This window comes from Amblyomma maculatum, chromosome 4 (assembly GCF_055883805.1).
Source record: "Amblyomma maculatum isolate TAMU_Amacu chromosome 4, ASM5588380v1, whole genome shotgun sequence".
Lineage (NCBI taxonomy): Eukaryota > Metazoa > Arthropoda > Arachnida > Ixodida > Ixodidae > Amblyomma > Amblyomma maculatum.
The window spans coordinates 49,849,797-49,877,077 of NC_139347.1; the positions used below are offsets into that span (position 1 = coordinate 49,849,797).

Genomic DNA, 27,281 nt, shown 5'->3' on the forward strand with positions numbered 1-27,281 from the left:
CACCATAAAATTCCAAGCAAGCACTCCCCCCTCTCACATGCCGAAATTACCAGAAAGTTGAGGAGAGTGCTTCTGCGAAATGAGACTGAAATTTAAGACATTGGCGAGCTGCTATGCAGTGTTCTCGTTGCACTGCCACCATCGATGCCTGATCAGCACCAACTGCTGACGTTTTCACTCAGTGTGCTGTTTAAACATGTTAGCGATTGTCTTTTTCATTTCGTCACCAACTCCCGCCTAGACAAGGCCATCTGCTCTTTGGATTGCACGCATCGGATATCTCACTTGCAGTGGTTATCCGAGCCAGTCGTCAGTGATTTCTCTACACAAACCTCAGGGCTTTTTTTTTTGCCTGTGATGTTTCTGAGAGTTGAGATTGGATTGGATTCTGCGATTGGATAGGGCCTGGGTGAGGTGCATGCCAAGAGTAGGGAGCGGGGAGGTGCGGCGCAGGGGGGGGGGCTTTCTAGGAACAGTGTGGAAAAGTGAAGTTAGCAGTGAAGTTAGAGGAGGCGCTTGCTCAGAATTTTATGGTATATCAGATTTTCTTGTTCTAAACTCTTAGATGATAAACTGTTAGAATAACAACCACTTTCTTGACCTGTGATGGCCAATGACAGTAGTGAGGCAAGCCGCTGCATGCAATTACCACCTCAACAATGCTTCTAACATGCTCATTCACTCTAATTTTTCCTCCAATTTCTTTTTCTGCCAAGCATAATTTGAACAACAGGTGCAACTGCTTGTGGATGGAGGATTGCACGATTTTAACAAGGTACTCGGGCTGCGAGGGAGCCCGCGGTGAAGGCCTCTGGATTAATTACCTCGGGTTCTTGAAATGCGATGCCGCACAGCACACAACCTTTCTATTTCTCCTCCACTGACGTTGGACATGGCAACCAACAATGGAAGGAGCCAATGAGCTGCCACAGCAGCAGAGAAAATGCAAAGCATCAATACTGCCGCTGCCATTACTAAAGATATACAACACTGCTTTACCGTAATGCCATTCTAGTCTATGCCACAAGTAGTGTATTTATATTTAGGATACGTTTTTGTTAACTATTCTCAATCATTGCGAGATGATGCTGATGTGTCAAAGGCGCCACCACTTCCCACTTTGACTGGCATAAGGCTGGTTCCACCTACGCACCGTTTCATCAACAGGAACCAGCATTAGGCACTGCTCAAACCAGTTCCTGTGGCAGCCAAAAGAGGGAGTCAAATAGGTAAATGAGGTGTTCACACAATTCTCCGTCACCTGACCTAATGCAAAAAAAGCTAATTGAACAAATCTATAAAGGCATAAACAAAAACAAAAAAAAAAAGGCATGAAAATGTGGTTTAGCTCTGGTTAACCCTAGTTAAATTGCGAAAGCAACGGCGGAAGCTTCTTTTGCCTGCTACATTATTCCCCCGTTATGCCCTATCAGTATAAGGTGCTACATTATTGGGGACACTTAAGCTCGTCCTTTAATGGTATGATGCGAAGTCACGCTTCAACCAAGCCGTATGGATGTGCCTATGTGTCGTAGGGGTAACGAGAATGCAAATGGTTCTGGCAGGCTGATTCTGATATCACCCACCCATATGAAAGGAGTGACCCGAAACTGGCAGCTCCTGCCTGTGGCATAGGGGTAACGTGAATTCAAATCTCATGGCAGGCTGATTCTAATGTCACCCTCTCACATGAAAGGAGAGGCCTGAGTGAGCGCTCTTGCTGAGTACACGCTCACCCGAGATACGCTGCTGACTAGCCTATCATCATCACTACTATCATCCTCACGCTAGAGACGGAAAATTAAGATGCGTTATTCACAGTCTCAAGCGTGGCTCAGTTGGTTAAACCGCTCGGCTGGGGATCCGAGGGTCTTGAAATCAATATTCATAGGCGCTTTCAGTGACGAGTGCCCCCCCCACTCCATCTCACAAAAAAATTAATTTTATTTTTTCTACTGCCCCGATGACAACCAAACTTGGTGAGAAGTTTCTTTATTACATGTACAATCCTAAACAACAAAATATTAAAACATGCTTTTTTTTTTTGTAATAAATGTGATTTCAGTCCGCATCCCTCTGGTGTCAGAAGCAGCCGCACATAGCACAGCATAGGACTCACCTGGTAAGTGAGCACCTCAGAGCGAGGCTGGCTCCGCTCTCGGATGCGGCAGAAAAAGGAACAGCGCTCCGAACTGAACCAGTCGCCACGGCGCTGCATGGGGCCCCGGACCAGTGATTCGAAGCAGTCGTGCACAGTCTGCACATCGGCCGAGTGCAGGAACGTGAAGATGGAGTGGCCAATCATTTCAATCTGTAACAAAGAAGCAACTGCTGTCAGGGTGCAAGTGGCGAAATTAGCTGATCCCACCCACGAACCAAATAGCGCTCAAGTGAAGGGAACTCCACCCAGGTTTTTCTTGGCAAAACTTGATGATCTGGCTTTGTCTTGGTCTCCTGGCATTCATTTGGACACAAAAGATGCTCTCACTGCCAAGAAAATTTTAGCCTGAATTTGTGTGAAGAAGGGAAGCGGTAGCAGCCGCACCACCAACACACGGTACAAGATCCACCACTATAACTAGGACCATCAGTCTTCCTCAGGCTTTCTTCTCAATGTACAAACCCTGTTACTCTATGCTGCTAGTTAGAAAGCTGTGAATGCTGCAGACAGACAAAGGCAAGTTACACTACACTATATTCATTAAGCGAAAGATCGAAATGCAGCAGCAACACTTTTCAAAATTTACGGTAGTTTCCTGCGTATCACACACACAGCGCCAGTAATGACAAGGGCCACGACAGATAGGCCATCTGCGGAAACTCCAATTACACTTTGTGAGAATACACATGAATCCCTTGTCTCATTGTAACGGTCGTGCGTAATTATCTCGCGAGGTTATGAGGGCACTATTAGGGAGGATGGTGAGAGGAGGGCACACTGGCCACCTCAACAGCGTCCCGATCTTACACAGCGATGCTGCTGCTGCCTCCCCTCTCTCCTCATGGCATAGCCAGTGAACTTCCTCTCCGCAAATCATAGGAACAAGCCCCCGCGGTGGCCCCTTGTTTTTCATTGGGTGTACGCGCGCACGCGCGGTTGACTTTCTGAAGACGAGACTGCCGCCATCACCTGAATCACCTGGTCATCGTATGCACTTATCACTATAGGCCATAAGCACAAAGCCACGTGGGGTGAGCAGAACATTCTCTCCTTTTCGCGTGCGCTTTCCTGTTTTGGTGGCTTTCTTTAACTCTTGTATGCGAGCGGGACGTTCGCTTGCTACGGTGGTTGTTTTTGAGCGTTGCTTTGCCGTGTACTGTTACTCAGGCAGAATAAAGCCTGCTTCAAGTAAGCAACTCGCGTACGTCCCCTCTGGCCTGAACCTGCCACAGTGGTGACTTCTCGCACCACGAGTTGGGGGTAACAACTCTGACTGTTAAGGCTAACAACTCTGACTTAAGGCTGGAACACTGGTGCTAGAAGGCAATTTCTGCATCTAGCACTTTGGAGCGTTATTACAAGTTACCCCCATATAATGCACGCGAAAAGGAGAGAACATTTTGCTAATCTCACATAACTTTGTGCTCACGGCCCACAGCGGTAAGTGCGTACGATGACCGGGTGATTGATGTGACGGCAGCAGTCTCCTCGGCAGAAAGTCTGATCCGCGCATGTGCGCCTCCGCCCGCAGAAAGGCGAAATCGATGGAGGCACGCTCCTCCAGTATGAGGAGAAGAGGTCCGCCGGCTATGCTAGGAGGAAAGAGGGAAGGCCACAGTGGCGTCTACATGAAAGACTGAGGCATTGGAGGTGCCGGTGTGCCCTCCTCTCACCATTCTCCCTAGCAGCACGTGTGCACCCTTGAGTGATAATTATGCATGGCTGTTACAATAGGACAGGGGATTTATGTGTATCCCCACAAATCATAGAGACAAAATGAGGCCTTACGAAAATACAGTTTTCAGGCCCACTGAAAATGGCTGGGCACCACTGTCTAAGAATGCTAAGGCAACTGACGAAAAAGGTGAACGGGCATGCGGCTGGCTTGCATCAATGTTCTTTGTTGATATAGAATGGCTCTGCTTCGAAGCTCTAGAATGTAGGCTGAAGGAATATCGAGCACCTCCACCAAGTTGCAACAAGGTTTATGCACCAAGAATACAGCTTGAGGAATAAAGCCTGGCAAATGCGACAGTCCTAGCTCTGATCGTCAACACGTGCAACTTGCACTGTGATTTGGTTGGCACTACAGCTGCCCCTTCTGCCCATCCTCCTCCTCTTTACAGTTATGTTTCTTCCTGCCACCAGGGTCGACACTGATAGTACTCATTTGGTTAGCACAGATTTCAACAATGCCTCAAAGCCTGTGAGGACTATCCAGAGGGAAAATGTGCACCCCGCCGGGGTGGCGCAGTGGTTACGGTGCTCGACTACTGTGCCCAAGGACGCGGAATCGAATCCTGGCCTCGGCGGCCGCTTTTCGATCAAAACGCAAGGCGCCCGTGTGATGTGCGATGTTAGTGCACATTAAAGAACCCCGGTGGTCGAAATTTCTGGAGTCCTCCACTACGGCGTCTCTCATAGCCCGAGTCGCTTTGGGACGTTAAGCCTTACAAACCAAACCAAAATGCGCATGACCTGATCTAAGCCTCCGAAAAAGCGTGTAGCGCTGATACCAATACTCCATTATCTCAGTTTCTTCACCGTTTTCAGCGGAGCTACTCTTTGTTATAAAGCTGTAAGTAACAGCCAACTTGGATTTCCCCTTATTGACAATTACAAATGCTGTGTTTTGCAAGGGTGTCGTCAACAGCCAGCAGGTAGCAAGTGCCGTGACGTCATCTCAAGCGATAGCATGCTGCGTATTGCCCGCTGCGGCACCATTAGAGCATATATAAACGACGCTCATGAAATAAAGACTGATAATTTTGCTTGTGTTACCGAGATGGTTCAAGTACAGGGCGCTGCCCTTGAAGAGCGACTACTGTGACCGGACAGCAAAGGCAATCCGATATTGCCAGGGCAAATGCCTGCCTTCACCAAGGAGGAAGGGGGCTGGCCCGCCTACAGGGTGCACTTGGAAATGTATTTTGAAGCACAAGAAATCACGGATAAGGCAAAGCAATGAACTCTTCTGGTCGCTGATCTATCCAACAGCACTATCAATGTTCTTCAAGGACAGTGCCACCCCAAGAGCATCAACGACCTCCAATACAGCGATGTCATCAAGCATCTACAGAGCTATTATGAGCCACAAGTCAACAAAACAGCGGCCAGTTACTGTTTTTTCACGCATACACAAGCAGAAGGTGAGAGTGTTTGGGATTTCATAGCCGCACTTCACCGCTTGGCCAAACACTGCAATTTTTTAGCGATGCTGGACCGCATGCCGTGCAACCACATTATGTGGTAATCGAGACGAAGACGTCAAGACGTCACCTGCTGGCCTGCAGCCCGTTGCCATTAAAGGAAGCAGAAGACCTTGTCATTTCTGCTGAGGCCGCTGCATAAAATGCACAGTACATGCGGAGATTACCCTCCCTCGAGTCAGACACAACCAATTTCATCCTATCGGCTCGCTCATGTACTAAGTCTAGTAAACTACCTAAGTGGGCTGTCTCATGATGAGCTACGGCCGTGCACCCAGTGTGGCGCTTCCTCGCACCAAGCATATTATTGCCGCCATCTCAGAACAGTGTGTCATTGGTGCCGGAAACGTAGCAACTTAGAAAAAGAAAAAGAGAAAAAAAAAGGAAATTTTTTGGTTCTTTCACGATGATATAAAAATCCCACTTTCTTCCTGAAAATGGCTGAGTGGTTCAGTTGTATAAACTTTCTTTTAACCCAGAAAATTGCATTATCAGAAATGTAGATTGTGACCAACCATGCCCCATTTTACAGGTTTTCTGTGCCTAACAAAAAAAACAGGAGCAACATATAGAGAGTTTATCAGTGCTCATCTGGCAACAACAAAGAGCATCTCAGCAGAATGTCTTTCAAGTAAATTTAGTATTAGATGCTGTGCGAAGAGCTTTATTCTGGTGTTAGTTTGGCACAAGTGTAAAGTTAAGGGAATGAGTAAGGCTGAAGAATGTGTTTGGAGGAATTTATTTTGCACTAATCAATCAATGTCGGCCATCATGCCATTGAATTCTGGCATCAATGCCCAATGCAGGGCACAGCATCTATGTGATGGCTAGCGTTTAGAATGACTTTTCATTCTTCAAAATGCTTGCTGTTGGAAACACGTACAGGCGAGCTAATGGCAGCTTACTGACAGTGGCTTTGCTGTTCGGGGTAGGTAGGAATGAAAATGTCTCCGAAGGAAGAAAAAGGAGACATGCAAATGAATACCCAACACTTTTGTTCCTGAGCATGCCCCCCCCCGCACACACACACACACCAGCAAGCACGCATTCTTACATTTTGATGGCCCAGAAAGCGTTCCACTGATGGAGAGATGTAGATTATCTTGCCTGTTGTTGAGGTCACTAACACAAAACCATCGACAACCTGCAATAGGAAGATTCACCGTAACAATGCACCCAGTAAAAACATGGTGATCAGGAAAAATAATAGCCACCTACCTCTAGGAGATCTTTTAAATGGTCTGTGCTGAGAAATTTTGGTCTCCATTTGGCCTTTGTAACTTTTCCTCGCTCAGCAGCAAGTGGAGCTGCAATACAAACATCACTTGATGAGTGCTTGACCGAACACCATATACATAACAATGCACTCTGCCAATGCACTGCCACCTCTGCACCCAGCCTGTAATAGATGTGAACAGCCTAATTTCGAGTGCACAGCTTTTGAGGAGTACATTCGTGAAAGTGATGCCAACCATACAAACTGCTATAAACACATCCGATGCTAAAAGCTGCCCGTGCAGACACATTGGGCAACCTATTTTACCGCACACTTGCCTGAGAAGTGCAAATGCCTGATTTACCTTTCTGTTAAGGCTCTGAGGCATCCTGCTCCTGACTGCTTCAATTTAGTCGCTGAATTAAGAGCTGTGCTAGCCCACTCTTCATGTAATTCCCTTAGAGAGCTGTTGGGCTACTAAAGAATAAATACTCAACAGCACCTAAAAGAAGGGGGCAAAACAGAATAACAGTTTTTTCTGTAATTTATTAATGTACGCTTAAAACAAGCAATTGTTAGACGCTGTCAATAAAAGAACTGTACTATCTTTCACATTTCCCATAAAATATCTACGTACTGCTGTTATATCTCGTAAATCCACACAAGTTTCTTTCTGTTCCAGCGATCCACACCAACAAGTCAAGAAAGTGTGCAACGGTGTCCAATGTTATGCCAGCACAGCAGCTGTGTGACAGCCTGTGCATTCCTGTCTTCAGCATCTGGCTGACCTCCAAGCACCTCCTCCTCCTCCTCAAGTGCTTAAGGAGAGCTCAGTCGCTACCCACTTATCGGGCAGCCGCGGAGATTACGGCGCACGGCCAGGCAACAAACTGATGGGCCATTCCGACAGCTTATCATGCAGGTGAGCAGAGAGCAGCTGGGGGGAGGAGGCTCACTTTGATAGAAGCGGAGGTGTGCTGCGCTGAGCCGGAGAATACTGGTCTTGTCCAGCCTCTTGGATGCCATTGACACCATGGGGACAATGTTGGCCAGCTCATTGATGTAGCTGTTCAACTTGTCCCGCCGCTGCTTCTCAGCAAAGTTGCGCTGCATCCGGCTGCTGGAACTCTCCATGGCGCAGGCCAGTGGGGAACTGCCTGGACTCTTGTTGACTGGGACGCTCTTCATGGGCATCGTTGCCAGGGCCATTGGAAGAGCACTACATCACCAACCTGCACACACACCAAAGGAGCACTGTACTCACAACCTCCATCCAAGCATTTTAGTCAGCTTTAGCCGCTCCTGCTGCTAGCTAATGAGCAGAGCTGCACGGCTGGCCTCACTGGTTACAGCTTTAGCCCAAACCAGCACTAGCGTGCAGTTAGTATCAGGCACATTAGTTCCAAAGTGGCAATGCATACAGCTGCAACGCTATACAGAGTAACGCGCTAGCAGCTCTAAACTTGCCCTCTATTCTTCATTCAAGAACAAAAAGTACTTCCCAAGGAATTAACCAGAAAAGTGAGTTTTCTACTGCGGCTGACACTTGTGCATGGTGGCTGAGCAAGACTGAGCTGGCGCATGTAACACCTCAAAGCCCCCCCCCCCCCCCCCCCCAAAAAAAGTGTCATGTAATGCTACTGTCCGGGCTCATGCATGTAGATGGGTGAGCGACCTAAATGTGAAATTTCACTTCGGCAGCTAAAACCTTTTAATTAGCATAGCTTACACCTCAGCCTCACAGCACCAAAATAGCAAGAAGATTAAGAAACTTAACACTGCTGTGACCTCCCTGCCTCCATAAGCTGAACCCATGAAATGTGGGCCTCTAAAGGTATGACGTTCATGGAAAAGTTTGGTTACAGTAGTCAAGTTCCTTAACCACTGCACCACCAAGGCAGTGGTTAAGGCAGTGGTTACACAACTGCCGAAACTTCAATTTTTGCAAGAAACCACACTGCTTCATATCAAGAGCAAAGAAAGCTAATAATCAAAACCTAAAGATGAAGTCGTAAATGGGATTTGGCCTGGGCCACACGATGTTTGTGACGCTGCCTGTGAAACAACCCATATAACTGCGTCAGGTCTGAAAATAAAATGCACTTTAGGCATGTAAAAATCAATGTAACAACGTGCTTTTCACAGGCTTCTCATGCTAAACTTTGACTTTTAGTGCAGGTTTCAAACTCTTCTGATTAGATAACTAGGCAAATGCCATTCTTTCGCACCTATGTGTCCACTGAAGTGTTTTCCTGAAAAAAAATGTGCCCTAAGCAAACATCTATAAGAAACTGAATAAGAGATAAAACAAAGATATACTGAAGGTTATCAAATGGCTTGATGCCAGGCCCTGGACACAGAGAATGGGATGTTCGAGCAGTTATCTCAAACTAATCAATCGCTCTGCAAATTCCTGACAATGTAAGAACGTTTTTCAATCACATGATGCCACAGAGTAAGCGAAAAATATGAAGAACACTCTACTGCACAAATTAATTGGTGCAGGCATTAGCAGTGCCAAACTTCCTTGCTCAATGTACAACTAACGATGTCCACAAAAAGAGTATATAGCACTGAGGAATGCAATTCCATTGTGGCAAAGCAAACGCCCAATGACTGTGCAGGCTTGCGTGCAAGAACAATTTTTCGGGCACTGAGGACAATGAAGCATGTAGACTTCACAAACAGCGGGCAGCTGACAAGTAGCTCAGATCTGTATGCTCCTATCATCAAATATAACAAGTTATGTGCACACCTATTAAGCTGAATTCGAATTTTTCAGTCTCTTGTGTGTCTCTACGTCCTGAATAGTGCTGGCAATTTTGTTCCCCATAAGTGTACATTACTCACAGGGGTTCTCACACATCTCTACGACCGCTTTCCTGCATCCCTTCCAATTTGCTGTCATCTTTCGCATCCACTCTGTTACGCCCAACTGTGGGTGAGTATTGCAACCTTCCCCTCCCCCCATCTTCTCCCCCAGAAAAACAAAAAACGACAGCACAATGATGTACCACTTTTTGAAGTGCTGCGATGTTCCCTGTGATATGAGCTTGGATGCTCCCAAAAAGTCTGATGCAAAAACACAGGTTTGCCACCTTCAGCTTTAGCGCTGTGTGGTCTATACAACGGGAGTTGATGCGATGATTCTACAATCTTCCCACCCTCATGTGGCTGCTAGCCTGGGCAGTGAACACACACTTGCTGCCAAAAATACCATAACTGAAAACATGAGTTGCGGTCAGTGGATGAGTAAGCAGCAGAGAGCAAAGCAGTCATGGGTATGCCAGTAGCCTTCACGGACCCTGTGTGATCGTACAGAAATAAAAAAAAAATGACAGCAGGCACCCAAGGAAAGGAAAAATAAAAGGGAACTGCCACTCAAAATTAAACCCTGTCAACGAATTCTCTCAGCTGCCTACTGCTGCTGCAGCTGATATCAAGCACACACTGCAAGATGGACAAGAGGAATGTGTGATGCAGTTGCTGGTACTGTTCCTGTTCTGTATTCGAAAGAACGTTTTTCCACTGGCCTGAGAGTCTATAAAATTCACGAATGCTTTCTCTCTTCGCAATTTTTTGCTCTGCGGCTAAATTGCTATTTCCTAGTTCTGAAGGTCCCTTCAACATTTTTTCAATTATGGCGTAAGTCTCTCTAATGCCAAGAATTTATTTCATTTCATTTTTTTCCTGCTGAAGTGGGTGGGATAGTCAAGAAAAGTTGAGAAGTAGGTGTTGAAGCAGAAAACCATGCATTCTGCAGCATCTATTTAGTAAAAGAAGTGTGCTCTGGAGCAACTAAAATAGCCAAAACAATCATTTCAGAGCAGTAGTATTACCGTTTTGGAGCAGTACACATTTGTCAAATTGAGCTCACATGTCTTGATCAGACAGCAGTAACGATGGCCTGCAGGCCATGACGTATGCCACGCCGAGTACCTACTTCTGAGAACACCACTGCTCGGCAGTACACATAATTTAGGTTGAAGAATCCCGTATATGAAGCTACTGAGGACGAAGTCAATTTCCAGCAATGATGGCTGGGCACACCGACAGAGCGGGCATGCAGAGAGTAGCGAAAGCTTCCAGCTCATGACTCAATGTCATTCTTCCAGGGCAAGAACCTTGAAGTGCATAGACAAAATTTGTTGCAGATTGCAGTGAAAATTAAGAATACTTGTGCATATGCAGGTAGCTTGAACTTAAAAACACTTTTTTCAGAAAACAAAGTCGTGAAAAGGAACATGGGTATAGCACAAAATATTTAGTTTTAGCTGTTATAATAAATTATTGCTGTAAGGCCCACTAGTCATTAAACAAGTGAAAGAAAGGGGATATTAGAGCAGTACAAGTAATTATTGCTGACTAGTAACTTGGTAATAATTTACAGAATAACATTACTGTGTTTGAAATAATTTTACAGTCGTAAGTGCTTACATGAGAAAGAAGCTTAAGGCTGGCCTCTGAAGGCAGAGCACTGGCAATGTATTGCCAAGTACTCAGGTATCTTATTCAACACACCGCAGGCCATGAAATGGGATTAAAGGATATTGTGAACTGCAGGCGCAAAAACTAAGCTATCCTGCTAGCACATGTCACACTGTGCAAGACACAGTTCAGCAGGTCGGTTCAAAGCCTGCTGTTTCTGTAATCCAATTTCCTCTGATTTCCCGTGGGCTAAAATACAATACAGTTTTTACATACCAACAGATGAAACCTGTACACGGCAAGATGTAATAGCCTTGAACCTACCACAGAAGCGCGCACTTGCTGTATGTAGGTTTCGTTCGTTGCGCTATCCTCGTAAGAACCATTTTTCTGCGCACAGCATCTTTAAGTTTATAGCAATCAAAAATGACCACAGCAATGGCATCGTCAGCATTCTCCACCTATGCATACACTGCACTGCCATTTGTGAACTGCACTGCATGCCGACACAACAGCAGACCCAACCGAATCAAGTTAGCCCCTATAATGATTCGTGCTGTATATGTGTAGCTATAATGTGAAAAAGAAACGCAACAATAAGCATGCCTACACACTCAAAAGTCAACTAGCAAAACAAGCTATATATAGAAAATGTTTGTAAGAAACTCCAGCTGGATGCTGCTAATTATGCACCAGCCTTTCAGAAAATTCTAACAACTAACAAATCCAAGCGCAAATTTGACAAGTATGCCTCGCTCAGCCTGGCACAAGAAACACACACAACACAAAGCTGCCACACGGCCCTTTTTGAGTGAGATTCCTTCTCTATCAGTGGCTTTTTTTAATCCTGGCTGATTAGCAGACAAGCGGTGCAGCCAGCTGTTGCCTCCTGCAACACACAGAGGCTGCCTCGCCCATAGTAGCCATCTGCAAGCCCTTCCCCCCAAAGCCCACATATACAGAGATCCCATTTTTATCTCTGGTGTTTCACACCCCCCCCGCCTCCTTCACCATCTAAGGCTGGAAAAAACTGGATTTACGCTGGCAGAGATTGGGTGCTCTGCTTGCGCTGACACATCTACAATGACCTCATATCTGCTCTGGCTGCAGCTGTAGCAGCCAATGCTCCACTTTCTGACAAGGAGATGTGTGCACCTTTCCCTCCCCTTGTGATCCATCCCTCCATGTGCACAAGTGGAATCTGCTCCGGTTAAACCTCTGAACACTGTGATGGCACCAGGTGCATAACAGGAGCTTAAGAGAACGTACCTCCACAGACTGTGCTATATTATTCCGGGTACGTGAAAATATGCTGAAAAAAGGATGCACTTTGTTGACTGCCTGCCCCACCGGGGTGGTGCAGTGGACGCCCGACTACTGTGTCGGAGTAACCAGGTTCAATCCCGACTGCAGCGGCTGCGTTTCGATGGAGGCGAAACGAAGAGGCGTCCGTGTGCTGTGCACTTTAAAGATCCCCAAGTGGTTGAAATTACTCCGTAGCCCTCCACTATGGCTCCTCTTTCTCTCTATCCACTTTCACTCCCACCTTCCTCCCTTCCCTTATGGTGCAGTTCAGGTGTCCTCAGAAACAAGTGTGACAGATACTGCACCTTTCCCTCCCTGTGAACCAATTATTGTTGACTGCCTGTTGGTCATAAATCCTACAGTGACAGCTACTGGCTTGGCTTAAAGAGTTCAATGGACCAAAGCAACTTGGGCTATAAATGTGACTGCTACTGTTTGCATGTTTATCAGAAACAGTCAAACACTTCCTTGTTACACTGCCATCTGCCAGTCTGTGTTCAGTGAAGCTATGAAGTGCATTCACTCCCAGTGCATTCACCAACCAATGACTGCACCTCAAGCACTGATCAGCATCATGCTGATGTTAGATCAGCAACGAAAGCACTTTGTTTTTACCTATGCCACCATAATACCTAACAAATGGCAAATGTTTCTGACTGAATGTGGGTGCCAACAAAATGCAAGCAGTTCCACAAATGCAGACTAAGTGTCAGACAGAGTGTTACAAGCCAAGCAGACGAAAGCACTCTCAATTCTGCAGGTAACACTCAAATGTGAACTGGTACTATCCATCCTAGTAAGAGATGCTTTCAAAGAAAGGGCAACAAGCAATACAGGTTGCAATAGACTTGCATCAAACACATCTCAAAAAAAGTTATGTACAGATGCCTGCATACATTTTCAGAATCCAAAGCAAGAGGATAAAAGTAAATTTTCTGTGTAACATAGGCACAAAGCCTGAAAAAATGGTATATAGTACATAAATTGCCAATACAAATTTTTCGTTGCACGTTTGTTTAGCTGCAAGAAATTTTTATTTTTCAAGAGAAAAGAAGTGTGGGGGGGAGGGGGGGGTTAACTTGGTGGCTGTACTGCAAGTGATGCAGCTCTCTGTCCCTATGAATGCAATACCCATTTCCATGCGCTTCACTCCACACACAATGGGCACAGCAGAAAACTTTAGGTCTCAGGAGTGAAACAGCCTCAAAGAATAAAATGCCACAACAGACAAAACTAATGCAATGCCATCATTTCTGCAAATAAGGCAGCTCGAACAAACTTACATGTGGTGATGCACCCCTTGCTTCCTTATAGCAGGAGGTCAGAAAACAACCTCAACCTCCGGACAACGGTGACTGGTAACAACATCTGCACAAGAAAAAACAAAAACAAAACAAAGATAAATATCACAGCCAGTGCACCAATGATGTTAAAATTAGTAATTCAGGAGCCAAACAACTTGCAATCAGCAACATGGAAGAGAAAACTAAATAAAAAAAAACTATAGCAGGCTGATGAAAGAATGTAAAGAACAGAAATAAGCTGCAATTTTAAGAGCAGCTCAATTACTGCCTTCAGATTATAAGTGCACATGTGATGGGAAGGATATTTGGTGTATGAAAGACTAATCTCAGGAAGTTAACCCAGGCTTACCTAGTGCTTACCACTTTGCATAACCAAGGGGACAGGTCACCAGTGTTGCAGTGATGTAGAGGTGCATGAAATATTAAATAAACTGGAGGTCAAATATTTTTCACAACCTTCGAAATTACCCGACAGATGAGGACACAAAATAAAAAATACCTTAATTTGCTTGCAGCTAGACCAACCTATGCAGTAGATAGCCGACTAAAAGCAACACAATTTTACGGAAAAAAAGTTGATCTTGCACAGTTACTTTTTTTTTATGGGGCTTACCACTCCGAAGTGACTCAAGCTACACGAGAAGGAAGGCTCTGAAAAATTTTGATCGCCGAGGGTTCCTTAAGTTTCACAGACATTGCAAAGTACACGGACACCTAGTGTTAGATTCCATCTCTATTGAAATGTGGCCGCCGTGGCTAGGAGCAAACTCAAGTGAAGCAGCCAAGTGGCCAAACCACTGCGCCTTGACGACAAGAGTCCTTGAAGTTTATGCAGTCTGGTCATCCGAAACATCTTAATATATGAGGGGACATGTATGCATGCACTACTTACTGGTAACAATATCACACATACTTCAGGTAAAACTTCTGCTGCCAACACTGCATGGTATTTCTAGCTTTAAATAAACCGTATTTTGTTATAACGCCACGGAGGTCTCACAGGAACATATCACCAGAATGCAACAAGAGCGCATGCAAATTAAGGCTTCGACAGTCTGGTTTGGTTTATTCGGTTTAACGCCTTAAAGTGACTACGGCCATGAGAGACACTGTAGCGGAGTGCTCTGAAAATTTCAATTTCAACCACCGCGGCTGAGTTTTCATCCCGCATTCTTGGGCACAACAGTCGAGCGCTCTAACCACTGCATCATCGCAACGGGCTTCTACAACCTGTTCATACTCTCCATAAATGCTGCAATAGGCAATATGCAAAAGCAGGCTCTAATTTTATCGCTGGCTTTTTGCTCAAGCAATGGAGTGTGTGTAGTGAAGCACTGCAGTGTTCGAATTAAAGACGAACAAGGCAGTGGTTGCTACTGCACACTAATGCTGAAGCAACTGCAGCCCCATGCAATGACAGATGCAGGCAACAGTTCCTACTTCTTCAGGCAAAATTTCACCCGATACAGAACACAGGGCCTTGTAAAATAAAATTGCTTTATATTTTAATGAGACGCTTAAGCACTCTGAGAATATCCAAGACACAGAAGGAAAAGCAGTAGAAATAATTAAAAAATTGACCACACAATGTATATGCCAACAAAAAGCGCCGTGATACAGCATTTTATATGTGCGCGACATCATGAATCTATTGGCATGTGAACACACAAAGAAGAAACTTTGTGGCATTTTAATGCTTCTAAATGGTCCTTTTTCTTTCTCTTCTTTTTCTTCTTCTCTAAAGATCAAAGGTGGATACTGGCCGGGTTTACGTGATGGCTACCCTGTGCTACCCTTTTGGCTACCCTGTGCTAAACAGAGAAGGGATGTGAAGGGTAAAAAGAAAAAAATAGAAGAAAATGTAAAGAGAAAAAATAGAAGAAAAAGGAAGACACTTCAGCTCTGCCTCAGAGTATGATACAACAGCAGCCTGGTTGTCCCCGATTTCACATATACTCAATACTACAGTCATAAGACACTACATTATATCATATTACAAGTGAAAGACCACATACATGTAGGCTTCTGGTTCTCAAGCCACACAAGCATGCTTTGTGTGGTATAGTCGATAGCACATTTAGCCCGCAAAGTAAAGATTATGGGTTCAAATCACGTAGGAAACTTAAAATTCCTGACATTTTTCCTCAAGCGAAATTTTTTCTTTCTGAAGTTAAACCACTTGAGACATGGTGACTTTTAATTCACATTACATAAGATATTTAACTTTCATTTAACGTGTGATGTCAAGTTTCATAACAGCATTGTGGGATGCTTTGAAATTCTTAGGCGATGTCATGTGGTTGTGACATCATCATTATGACCCTGTCGACCAATTGAGATTTTATTACAAGGATGCCAGACATGGACAAATCCTTAAAGCTATTCCTTTGAAAAGTAAGGATATGCATGTGGTAAAGACAACCTATCACAAACGTGCAAAGCACATGATGCCCTCAAGAATCAGAACGGTGCCTAGATTTTCCAGGGTGGTCCACTGCTATGACCACAGCCAAGAATTATCACCTCAGAGTATGCAAGAATCAAACGACCAGTGTGCAGCACAGCAGTGAAAACAGGGCACACACCACACAGTATGTGTTCTGTCACCTTGCCCCAGTCAATCATGAGAAACGCGGAGATGTCTTCAGTGCTTTATGGGAAGAGGTTTGCAAAAGTCATGCCACGACACAAGAGGTGTAACAAACCTGTTGCTGAAGACTAGATATGGGACAGAGCAGTAGGAAGAGACCCAGGTAATACAGGTAACAGTTGAACTGGCCCAGATTTCAAGGGGGAGGGGGACGTGAGCTTCTGCACAACCATTCGAACCTCAGCCACTATCCCCACTGAGATAGGTACATACTAATGCAACAGCCACTACTGCGGACTGGTTGCAATACCCCACCTGCCCAGTTGCTCCTTGTGCCAAAGGTAAAGAATACTGCCTCCTCTGATTACAACATGTCCTTGGAACTTTAAGTGACCAGTTGTTCCTCTGTGGTATATATGCTGTAAAGAGCAGCTTGTAGGACTTGTAGGACTAATATAGAGTAACCAACCATTGCTAAAGGCGCAAGTTTTCAGCGCCAGCATGAAGGGCAGAAACAAGAATGGAAATGAGAGGCTCGTAAGACACATATGAAGGAAGCTAACAGCCACCAAAGCCAAGAAATTTATAGTAGAAGGAAAAAAACAGGCGTGTTTTGTTGGGTCTTAAGGCCCATAAGCAAGGCTATCATGAGCCAAGAGCAAGGTTAGGAAAGCATGCCTGTGCCACTGCTGAGACCCGAACCCACAACCACTTCACTTCACATACAGGGCTCTACCACAACCGAGCTACAGCCCCAGCTGTTCAAGCTTCTATTTTTCAAGTGTATTGATGTTGTGTGTAGCATAACCTTGACAGACTTGACAGAGTTCACCAGTGCCATCTTGAACCAGTGCTGCAGATGTCATACCAATAGTGTCACACAAAACAAGGTCAAATGTCGCTATAGCAGAATACCATGTGCGAAATGTGAAGCCAGTCAGTTTGGATCCCACTGGAAGCATGTGGTCGCCATCCTTCTACTTCCTAATCAATCAACTATGTTCCACATAAGATATGGTTACACTACCAACTTGCTATATGGCAATGGCACAAATGAAATGAAGAAGGATGATCCCTTATGCTTTCCTTGGCTTTTGTGGCTGCTGGCTTCCCTCATAGGGGCGAGTTTTACATCCACCAAGAAAGCCTGGTAGCATGTGCTTGCACTGGTCACAGAAGATCCAACCTGAATGACCACAGAACCTGACAAAATGGTGGAACTGAGTGAGCCTAAACATGTAGTCAGTGTCCGGGATGTGCCACAGATGTTCTAAACTGGCCTATTTTGAAGTTCCCTGCCCGTGGATGCTACACGCACCTATAAGAAGAATGAGGCAGACAAAACGAAAATGGAACCACTGCGAGAAGCCCAGTGACTACAGTCGTAATCTTAGTGCAACTGCAAAACTTTATTTTATGTACTTGACACAAAATAGACTGCTAAAACTTGTGGCTAGTCAGCCACAATGATCCTATGATATACAGAAGGTTACTGTAGCTGACTTACAGTAACTACAGTAACTACAGCTACTACAGCTACAGTAATAGTAGCTGATTTTAGCAATTAGCTACTATTTCAACCCTGGGTAATGCCACAAAGCTTATGAACAAGAAAGCAGCTCAGGCAGAACTTGCACATGATAGTCGTGGACCTTATGGACACGAGCCTTGATTCTGTGGGGAGCTTTTGCTTTTGTAGTGAAAACTGTTCTTTGCTGGCGTGCCTTTTGGGTAGTGCAACACACGTGCAGTCGACATACTGCAGTGGTGTATGTGGCCTGCATTTCTGAGCATGCTCCATTGGATTGAATTCGACATACTGCAGTGGTGTATGTGGCCTGCATTTCTGAGCATGCTCCATTGGATTGAATTTATTCAGAAGGCACAGCACTCCAGTCAATGTTTGCATGCGTCAGAGAGCTTTTTTGCTTTCAAGCATTTCAGTGTGTACTGGGACCCAAACTAATTCATTCTGTATGCCCTAGTATATTCAAGGCTGCTATGTGGTCATGTTTTTATCGCTGGTGTCTCCCTAACTACTTGTGAAGCAGCAAACATGGAGGGAGATAGACTGCCTTCATCTGGTGGTAGCTCCTGAATATGCTTAAAAATACAGTGAGGACAAATTCAAGTTGTCCTGCAATGAATGGTTACACTTTCTAGCCATTAAAAGCTGCTTTCGCCTAAAATGAAGTGAACTGCACAAGTAAATTGCAATAGCGCCAAGTGCCTTTTTCTTCATGGACCTCCATGGCTCGACCATAAAGTCCCAGTAACCACAACCTTGGCACCAGTAACCACAACCAAGAAGTGTGCTGCAGTTCTCTTCACTTTACCGACAATGTCAACAAGAGCTTCAACTAAATGCCAGGGAGAGAAGAAGGGGGTCCTCCGCTGTCAAACATAGAACCACTCAAAGCAAAACAAATTTTAACAAAAATAAAAATTTGCCGACGATTACTTTACTTCCTAATGCGAAATTTGAGTGCAGCTCGTCAGCTGTTTCACCTTTTTCGATAGATTAAGGCAAAGATTTCGAGCAAGACATGTATGTACTATTACAGACTTTTATTTTTCACACATATTCCTTCAAGAAACACTCCACTAACAGTTCTTGACTGTCATGAAGGAAGCTTCGTGGTCGGAGAAATGAAGAGAGCAATTAAGTAATCGAAAGGCTGGGAAGGCAGCGTGTGGGCCAATAGAAACGTTGCGCGGTGAAGAGACTAATGCCATAAGCTACAGACAAGAAGAAAGAACCTTAACAAATATTTTAAACTGACTTGAAAACGCTGTAGCCAAAGTTAGCAACTGTCTCATCGAATTTCTAGCAATATATGTTTTAAAGGAAAATGAGGGCGGGCTAGATACGGGCCAGGCCTTCCTCGAAAACCAAGGTACGATCGGCTAGAGATCCAGACTATCAAACTAGCTGTATATACGCAAACTACATCAAAATATGAGGCTTTTTCTCTGTGAGTGTGTGAATTCTCTATTACAGCACATGCTACCCTGCAGTTCGGTGTGGGTGCTGGTATTATTCATGAATTATTATGTTAGCAGTGTGTACCATGTGTGGTCAAGTCTTCCACTTGACCTCTGAAGTGTGCCTTTCATAATTAGTTCACAGGAATGGAAAGGCACAGTATCTGTCACACTTGTTTCTGTGGACACCTGAATCACCCTGGAAGAGTAGGAAGGAAGGTGGGAGTGAAAGTGTGGAGCTGGTTATGAGGGACAATGCTGACGCCGCCAAACCCAGGAACGGGGGCCAAAGAGCTGCGCTCTAAAACTGGGCAAATGTCTCAAGGCATGCATGTCCATTACAGCAATTATGCAGCCTATGAATTCAATAGTGAGTGTTTCTAGCCCAGTTTATAGTACATATAAAAATTGTTTTTAATTATTTCAATCATCGTGCCATGACGACCTACCAGCCTATGCAGAGCCTTTTGGATATGCCAACATTTGACTTTTGTTACCTTCTTTATGAGCACTTCGGGTCAACAACACCAATATTTTACCTGTTATAGCAGATGAAAATATGTGCAATATAATTCCCACTGCGTAAAAAAATATAAATATGGTGTCAAAAAAGTTAGCTTTATTTGCAACTGCACAGTAAAGAGTTTTCCATTCTTCTCATCAGTATTCAGAGGCCGTTGCTGCATCTGTAGATGCAATATTTAGCTTCTTTGTTCTCTTATGACGTAAGTGAAGCAAGATGTTCATGGCTACACAATGTCCTGCTGACAAGCAAACGGTCATTCATTGTTTTTTGCCCACATGCGATGTCTGCTCAAAAAATCCCATTCAGTGCACCTTTCTAGCAAAGATAAATGTGAGATTTAAACGTTAAGTTGTGTGCTATCTTAAGAAAAGGCTCAACAAAAAGATCAAAGTTGGTGTAAGCATGCAAGAAAAATTATTTCTGTAGTTAATCCTCAGAAACATTGGGCTTTAAAAGGTTCGGCAGATATCTTCCTGATAATACCACATGTGGAGCTCGATGGCTAAGCAATACAGAGTGTTAAAAGTTTCAGATTAAAAAGGAGGCCATCTACGATAACACCACTGAAAGTGGCCTCATGTGTGAGGCTAGGGCTGGTGAGCTGTGCACCCGACGACTTCGAGCAAAATTCTCCTTTGGGCCGGGCATGGCATGCCCCCGATGTCAAACTGCTGAGGAGACAATCCAGCATATTGCGTTGGAGTGCCCAAATCTATTGCCATCACTCCCTCCGACCCCGCACGCCATGACGGATACAGACGACATGCTGACAATAGCACTTGGGCTGCGGCATGAAGTGCACGACACAGGCGACAAAAACAAGGCAGTGGAAATGACCAAACGACGCCTTGAACACTGGTGACAGGAACGTCTGGATAATAAATTCTTGTGAACAACGCACTGGCATTGTATGGAACCTTTTTGTAGACCTGATCTAAAACCCACTGTGATCACCTGTTGAACAGGGTCTGGGCCATACCATCATCATCAGATAGGAGGATACCTCTAAATTGACTACTGCAGCTACCCTCTAAGATCACGAAGACTATTTGCCTGTCAGCATGTCATTCCCAACAAGGTGGTTTAGCTTTGGCATTGTTTGGATGCTTCAATATTAGTTAGAACTTTTGCGTGCTAGAGAACTTATGCAATGCTCAAGCTGCAGTAGCTATGATTTGTGCTTAACACAAAACATGCTGAATAGCACATCGAAAACATTTCCAAATGGGCTTCCTTAGTAGCTAGGGAGATGTTGAACCAACACTGTCTTGCTGAAGTATTTGTTATATTGGATTAGGCATACATTGCAGCTATGCCATTCCTTACCTCAATTCGCACATTTTGAAAAAGTTTCCAGCAGTTATGACCAAGTTATTTAGTTTACCTAATAAAATATTTGAATATTTTCGAAAGCAATGTGGCAGACTTGTAACAAAAATAATAAAACTTCAGACACTTAAATTTTGCCTTTAATAGTACAAAGCAATCAAATTAATGTTGCCCATCTGCAGCTCCCTTTGAGGATCCATGCTTACGTACATGAACTTTGCTACTACTACTTGATCAATGATCCCTCAGACCATGCCTCTACTACCTCAAACATAATCAATAGCATGCAGCCATATGCTACCTCATTATGTGAAAGACCATACGCTTTAACTATGCTGCACAAATGTGCCCGCATGACCTACGGGTAGCGTGACTGACTCGGAATCAAAGGGTCCTTAGTTTGATTGCCATGCAATGTCCCACATAACATGAACACATGACATAGCCAAGTAGGCAGGAGCTACTAACTCGAGCATGTCATGTGGTCTTGCGATGTAAAGCAAGCCACGGTAGCGATTTCTCCCTCACGCCATCAGATTGCCAGCATAATAATAATAATCCGTTATGACGAAAAAGGTGAGAGTAATTGTCCCATTCAGGGCGTATTTTAAAATTCACCTCCATCGAAGTGACGCCAGTGGGATTCAGTCTTCCTCAATCAATCCAGAGGTGACAAATTATTTTGCTCAGATGGCATTTATTTTACAGTATAAACACAAAGACTAATGAAAGATGTGACCACTTACAGTAAGCACATGGGTCGCGAGGTGTGGTGTCTGAACTGCTAACTAAGCATTACTCCTGGCAGCAGCTTTACCACACACAATTCCTGGTATCCTCACATATACACAGCTTTTCCTTTGCCAGTAAAGTTTTCTAATTTCTTCATAATTAAAGCCCAAACCTCTCACATCCATGATGTCACAAGTCCTTCCTGCACGCTTTACATCTGAAATAGCTTCGAAGCTTGCATTTTGAGAATATCGCATTTTTTCATTCATACGAACTCCGTTTTTTATGCACCTGACTACAGACTATTTGCAATGCTTGTTCAACCTATGCCGAGCGGTCACAGTTCGATTCGCAAGGCTACACATACACAGGTGTGCTTAAATGGAATGCACCTTCCTACAATTAAAAACTAGTGAGGTGTCTCCTTGCGGTGTTCCAAATTATTTCACTTTGCATAGCGCCGCACATTAAACTGCCACAAAGTAAAACAAACAATGCTATAACTGGTGCCATGCTACAGGCAATACCTAGTACAGGTGCATGTCACAACAACCGCAAGCCACATGTACCCCGCACTTAACAGATGGCTATAACTTTTCACTATTGCAGAAAGACTACATGATGGCCCCGGTATATTTTATGGTACTCAGAATCCTTGAGAGGTCAAATGCACTATGGGCAATTGCACTACAGCAGGAAGTTAATGTCAAAAAAACTTATGGTTCTGCAGTCCCAAATGACCTTTACAAAGTAGGCAGCGCACAGCTGCTTACAATCAGCTTTCTAAAAATGATGGTGTCGTTGATAATAAGTAGCGTTCCTGGCTTCTTAATGTGTACCGTCATTAAGTGCGATTACTTGACGGGTTACAAAACAGAAACCAACTTGCCCGAAATCTATAACCAAGCACAGATGACACTATACTCGGCTTCTGGCAGTGATTACACGAGAATTCAGGCACCCGTATGACTCTGCACCGCAGCAGTTGTGAGAACAGCTACTGCGCTTGCGGTTCATCAGAGACGCTACACTCGGTTCGACCGCGACACATCAAAACTATCGCAGAAGAAAAGTCAACGAACGCGATTTTCTTCGAGTAAAGCAAGCTGCTGCGTGGGACTGACAGTACACACGAGCGCAAGTGACGTATATTTAGAGTGTCGCGCCCGGGACGCTAATCAGACAGCCATTCACTGACTGTCAATAGCAAGCCTGATTGCTGCCAGCGCACAGTCGGCGCGCGCCGGACGAAGGCCAGCGCGGTAAATGGATGGGTGCGCATTGATCGCTCGTCGCCGGACCACCGCAGTTTCCGGGCAACAGGACGGGCAAACAGCGCTGCGAACACATCTGTTATCAAAGCAGATGGCGAGACCGTGCTCGATCAAAGCGAGTGCACGCGCAGCTATTAAGTCACCTTGAGGACCCGGGCTACATAGCGCTTGCAGACGCCGGTCTAGCAGCCCATTGCGCACAGGGCGCGCGCGCAGCGAGTCGGACACCACTGCTGGGAAAGAGCGCGGGGCAAAAGAAAGCACCTCAATGACCACTCAAGCTTCGGGAAAAGAGGCTTCACATAGAGCAGTCTTAACAGAAGCAAAGGCGGCGGCCGCTTCTAGCTTCTAGTCCTCAGCAAAACCGTAGCAAAGAAAAAAAAAAAGAAAAACGAAAGGGGAAAAAAAAAAGTACCCGCTTGAAGGGGATTTGCTCTAGATAACCACCACGCCACTGCGGATCTGCCTCCGCTAGGGATGCACTACGCTACGAGCCCTTCGGCGCGCACAGCTGGTCTTCGTGGCAGCGGCTGTGTCCAGCCACAGAAGCATGGGCTGAGCGGCATTCACCTCACAGTCCCGACGGCCAGATAACAGGAATTACACAGCACAACGCGGTTACCGACACTTGCAGCTCTTGTCCATTACAGCGTGAAAACAAAATCGCAAAGTTGCCTAGCCTATCACGCGTCCTGTGACCCTTCGTATATTACCAGCACAGCGGAGTCGAACAAGTGGCGCGAGAACCAGCACCGCAGTGCACAGGAAGTTCATCGTTCGAAAGTCTGCCGTTTTCCCTGAGCGAGCGGAATGCTTTGGGCAGCGCTGGCTATCGAGCGGGCTGTATACCCGCTCTATCTGCGCTGCCTTCGAACGCTACCTGTCACCGAACACTGGCTGATCACATAGAGAAGGCACGTTGGGAATAGAAACGCAGAGCGGATCGAAGGGCATAAAAACTACTAAGCTACACGACCTTGAATTCCGACGGCGAGCAAATGGCTATGTTCGGCGCCGCTCGATCAGCTAGAGCGACCACTGAGGGGTCAAGGTTAGCCTCGTACGAATTCTTGATCGCAAGCAAAATGACCAGACAACAAAAACTGCAGATTATCATGCTAAGAAAGAAAACAAAAATACCTCACAACGAGGCCCAGAGCGATCCGCTAAAATGCAGACTTCGCCTCAGCGCGATTGGGCAGGCGAGTCGATACGTTGCGCCGACGGCTGGGCAACGTTCCCCAGAAGCCCAGAGCAGGACGATCGCCGTGGCGCACAGCCCCGCTGCTCGACGGAAAAACCGAGGCAAACAAACAAACAGGTTGCCGCCGAGATGCGCAGGTGAGGGAAAGAAGAGAGCAGAGCCACGGCGCAGTTGGGAAAACGCCATGTTTTTCCTGTCTCGCTGGCGCTCGGGAGGTATACGCGCGCTGAGAGTGCTCAGTTTGGCCGCCCGAGTGACGCAGCCGCGCAGCAGGAAACTTGAGGCCCGCACAGGCGGCTCGGAACAGCAGGCGGTCCATACCACGGTTAGAGTTCCGCGTGCCAAACGCGTTCGCGGGGTCGAAGGTCGGCCCTGTTTCTTCTTGAGGGGAGGTGTGGCGACCTTCAATGCGCCGGCAAGAGTCGGGCAGGAGAGCACCCCTCTTTCCTATCGAGCCACGCGCGGCTCCGAGACCGTGCGCACGGAATGCCCACTGCGAGACCAGCCGTACTCACCTATTTTCGGCCGATATGTATCCTGTAGGACGCGTAGGAAATTTCTGATGATCTTCGAGTACACTCCAAAGAGGAACCGCGTGTTTGCGAATACGAACACAACACACGTCACAAAACTAGATACTGACGTGAGCTGCGATGGTAGCTGACCGCCGACGTGCACAGGCCAAGTGGGACGCTGCGGCAGAGGCGCTGCCATCTGGTTGCACCTGTAGAAAGCGGGTTCGCGGCGCTGCCGCTGGGCGTCGCAGACTGTACAGATTCATTCTCAGAGCAATGTCAGCTTCTCGCCCGCCCGGAGATCTCCGTTCCCTTCTCATAAACGGAGATTCACTGTGCGCAGCTGATACGGTGCGGTGAAAGTTGTGTCTTGCTGCTCTTGGTTTTACATCATTTGCAAGCAGCAGTGTTGTATGCTCGTTCGTTTCCTGCATTCTGGAGAGGACAGACCAAAGTTTCTCTTTGTCTTGTGCTAGAGCTGCGTCGAACAGATGCGCGCTTCAGCTGGAACAGACGGCAGGATGCTATGGTTGGCTGTCGTACGGGGCTCGGAGACGGGGAATCCACCGGCGGCGTCTGGTGTCATCAGCTCGCGGCGGCTGTGTGCCGAATTTCGAGGCCGCGCTCGGAATAGCCGTAGCCATGCGACATGAATCCGGAGGGTGCGCTTGGCAACAGACGTTGACCCTCAGCATGGCGTCTTCCGCGAAGAAATCACGTGGACCGGCGTTGCTCACGTGCTGCTGCTGTGCCGTAAACAGGAACGGTCCGTGGCCCCCCGCCAGAGGCTATTTGCAGGAGACTCCAAGGTTGCCGTTCGCCCGGTTGCCGCAAACCGCGGTCAAGTGCGATTGGCACACCGGAAGCAACTCGGACAACCGCGGCCACGTGAGCTCTTAAAAAAGTGCCGCCCGAAATAAGACGGCAGACCCGGCTTCGCGCAGAGGCATTTTGGCTGAGACCTGGCAAAGGAACAGACGTTCGTCTAAGCGCCGTGCCATGCCGACGGCACCCTGCCTCCAAACGTTGCAGCGGGAGCTGGCCGATTCCATCATCCGGCTAGCGCCGCTAGACGAGCTGCGAATTTTGCTTGCCTGCGGTGCGCGCGTCAACGAGCCTGTTACGCAGGGGCTGCGACCGCTGCACTATGCCGCTTACCAGCAGTACGATGAGGCCGTGCAGCTGCTGCTGGTGCGAGGCTGCGACGTGGACGCCATGGACGACGTGGGCTATACGGCTCTGCACCTTTGCGCTGAGCGCGGCTTTCTTCACACGGCCGAGACGCTGGTGCGCCAAGGTGGAGCGCGCGTTTGCTTCACCAACAGCACCAAGCCACTGCTGGGCAACCCGCCCCGGGCTACGCTGGCCGACGAGCCGCTGCGACTTGCCGTCAAGAACGGACACTACGAATGCGCGGACATGCTGCTGCGGCACGGCGCGAACCCCAACGCGCGGTATTTCCTTGGTGCCGAGATCAACCTGGTAGGCCCGCTGAACGTGGCCTTCTTGGAGCTGCTGCTGCGCTACGGCGCGGAGCCGGACGCCCGCGACCGTGGTGGCCTCACGCCGCTCATGAAGGCCGCCCGCCACCCTCACGGACTCGAGGCCGTCCAGCTACTGCTCAAGCACGGCGCCAACGTGAACGCCATGGCGCCCGAGCGCCACGACCGGCGCACTGTGCTGCACTACGCGGTGCTCTCAGGCAACCTGTCCATTGTGCGGCTGCTGCTCGACAACGGGGCCAAGGCGCGCATGGAGGCCGGCTACCGGCACCCGAGCCCTCTGGATTTTGCCATCCTGCGCGGCGACCTGGCCGCTGTGCGTATGTTGCTCGACGCCGGCGCCGACGTGAACGCCGGGTCGCCAATAGTGGGCTCGCCACTTCACCTGGCGCTGTCCGAGCGCTGCCGCGACCGCGAGGCCCTGGTGCGCCTTCTGCTGGAGCGCGGTGCCGACCCCAACGGCGTGACGTACGCCGAGTCCGGCGGAGCTCCGCTGGTGCAGCCGCCTCTAGGCGAGTACCTGTGCGGGCAGGAAGAGGAACCGCGCGGCGACCTGGTGCGGCTACTGCTGCGCTACGGGGCACGCGTAGTGCTGCGGCCACAGACCAAGGACCCGTTGGGAATCCTGCGCGCTGTGCGGGGCCTGCAGGGAGACGCACTGGACGCTGTGCTGGAAGCTGCCGAGGCCTGTCCGCGACCTGCCGTTGAACGCTCGCTACTGCTGCTCGGACCCGAGGCCAAGGAGGGCCTAGTGACGCTCGCCGCGCGGCCTCAGCCGCTCAAGCACCAGGCCCGGCTGTGTGTGCGCCGCATGCTCGGCGTGGGACCCCAGCTTGTCAAGAAGGTGCTCGCGCTCGACGTACTGCCCAGTGTGTTGAGGAGGTACCTGCTGTACGAGCTCTGACCGTCGCTCGTCCACCCTTGTACAGGACTGATCGTTGGGACCCATAGAGACACAAGACGTTCATAAAGATATCGTTTTTCTTTCTTATTTTGCCATA

At 47.1% G+C, this 27,281-nt stretch overlaps 2 protein-coding genes across 3 annotated transcripts in view; one reads left to right on the forward strand and one right to left on the reverse strand.

Annotated features, from left to right (window-relative positions):
• The window catches only part of LOC146190957 (protein cycle-like), a 37,482-nt gene extending 12,535 nt beyond the window's left edge, over positions 1-24,947 (reverse strand). The window contains exons 1-6 of one of the 2 annotated variants that reach the window (XM_084601361.1): positions 24,779-24,947; positions 13,603-13,687; positions 7,543-7,818; positions 6,589-6,677; positions 6,425-6,514; positions 2,120-2,311 (exon numbers count right to left, since the gene is read on the reverse strand). In XM_084601361.1, the coding sequence (XP_084457487.1) occupies positions 2,120-2,311; positions 6,425-6,514; positions 6,589-6,677; positions 7,543-7,795 (624 nt within the window). In that variant the 5' untranslated portion in view covers positions 7,796-7,818; positions 13,603-13,687; positions 24,779-24,947. Of the gene's footprint in view, positions 1-2,119; positions 2,312-6,424; positions 6,515-6,588; positions 6,678-7,542; positions 7,819-13,602; positions 13,688-24,199; positions 24,496-24,778 lie in introns of those variants that run through there. The other variant, XM_084601362.1, reaches the window with a different exon arrangement.
• Positions 24,948-25,073: 126 nt separating this feature from the next.
• On the forward strand, positions 25,074-27,271 carry LOC146190958 (ankyrin repeat domain-containing protein 61-like). Its single transcript, XM_084601363.1, has one exon. The coding sequence runs from the start codon at positions 25,778-25,780 to the stop codon at positions 27,182-27,184; it is 1,407 nt and encodes a 468-aa protein (XP_084457489.1). The 5' UTR covers positions 25,074-25,777; the 3' UTR covers positions 27,185-27,271.
• Positions 27,272-27,281: the final 10 nt, after the last annotated feature.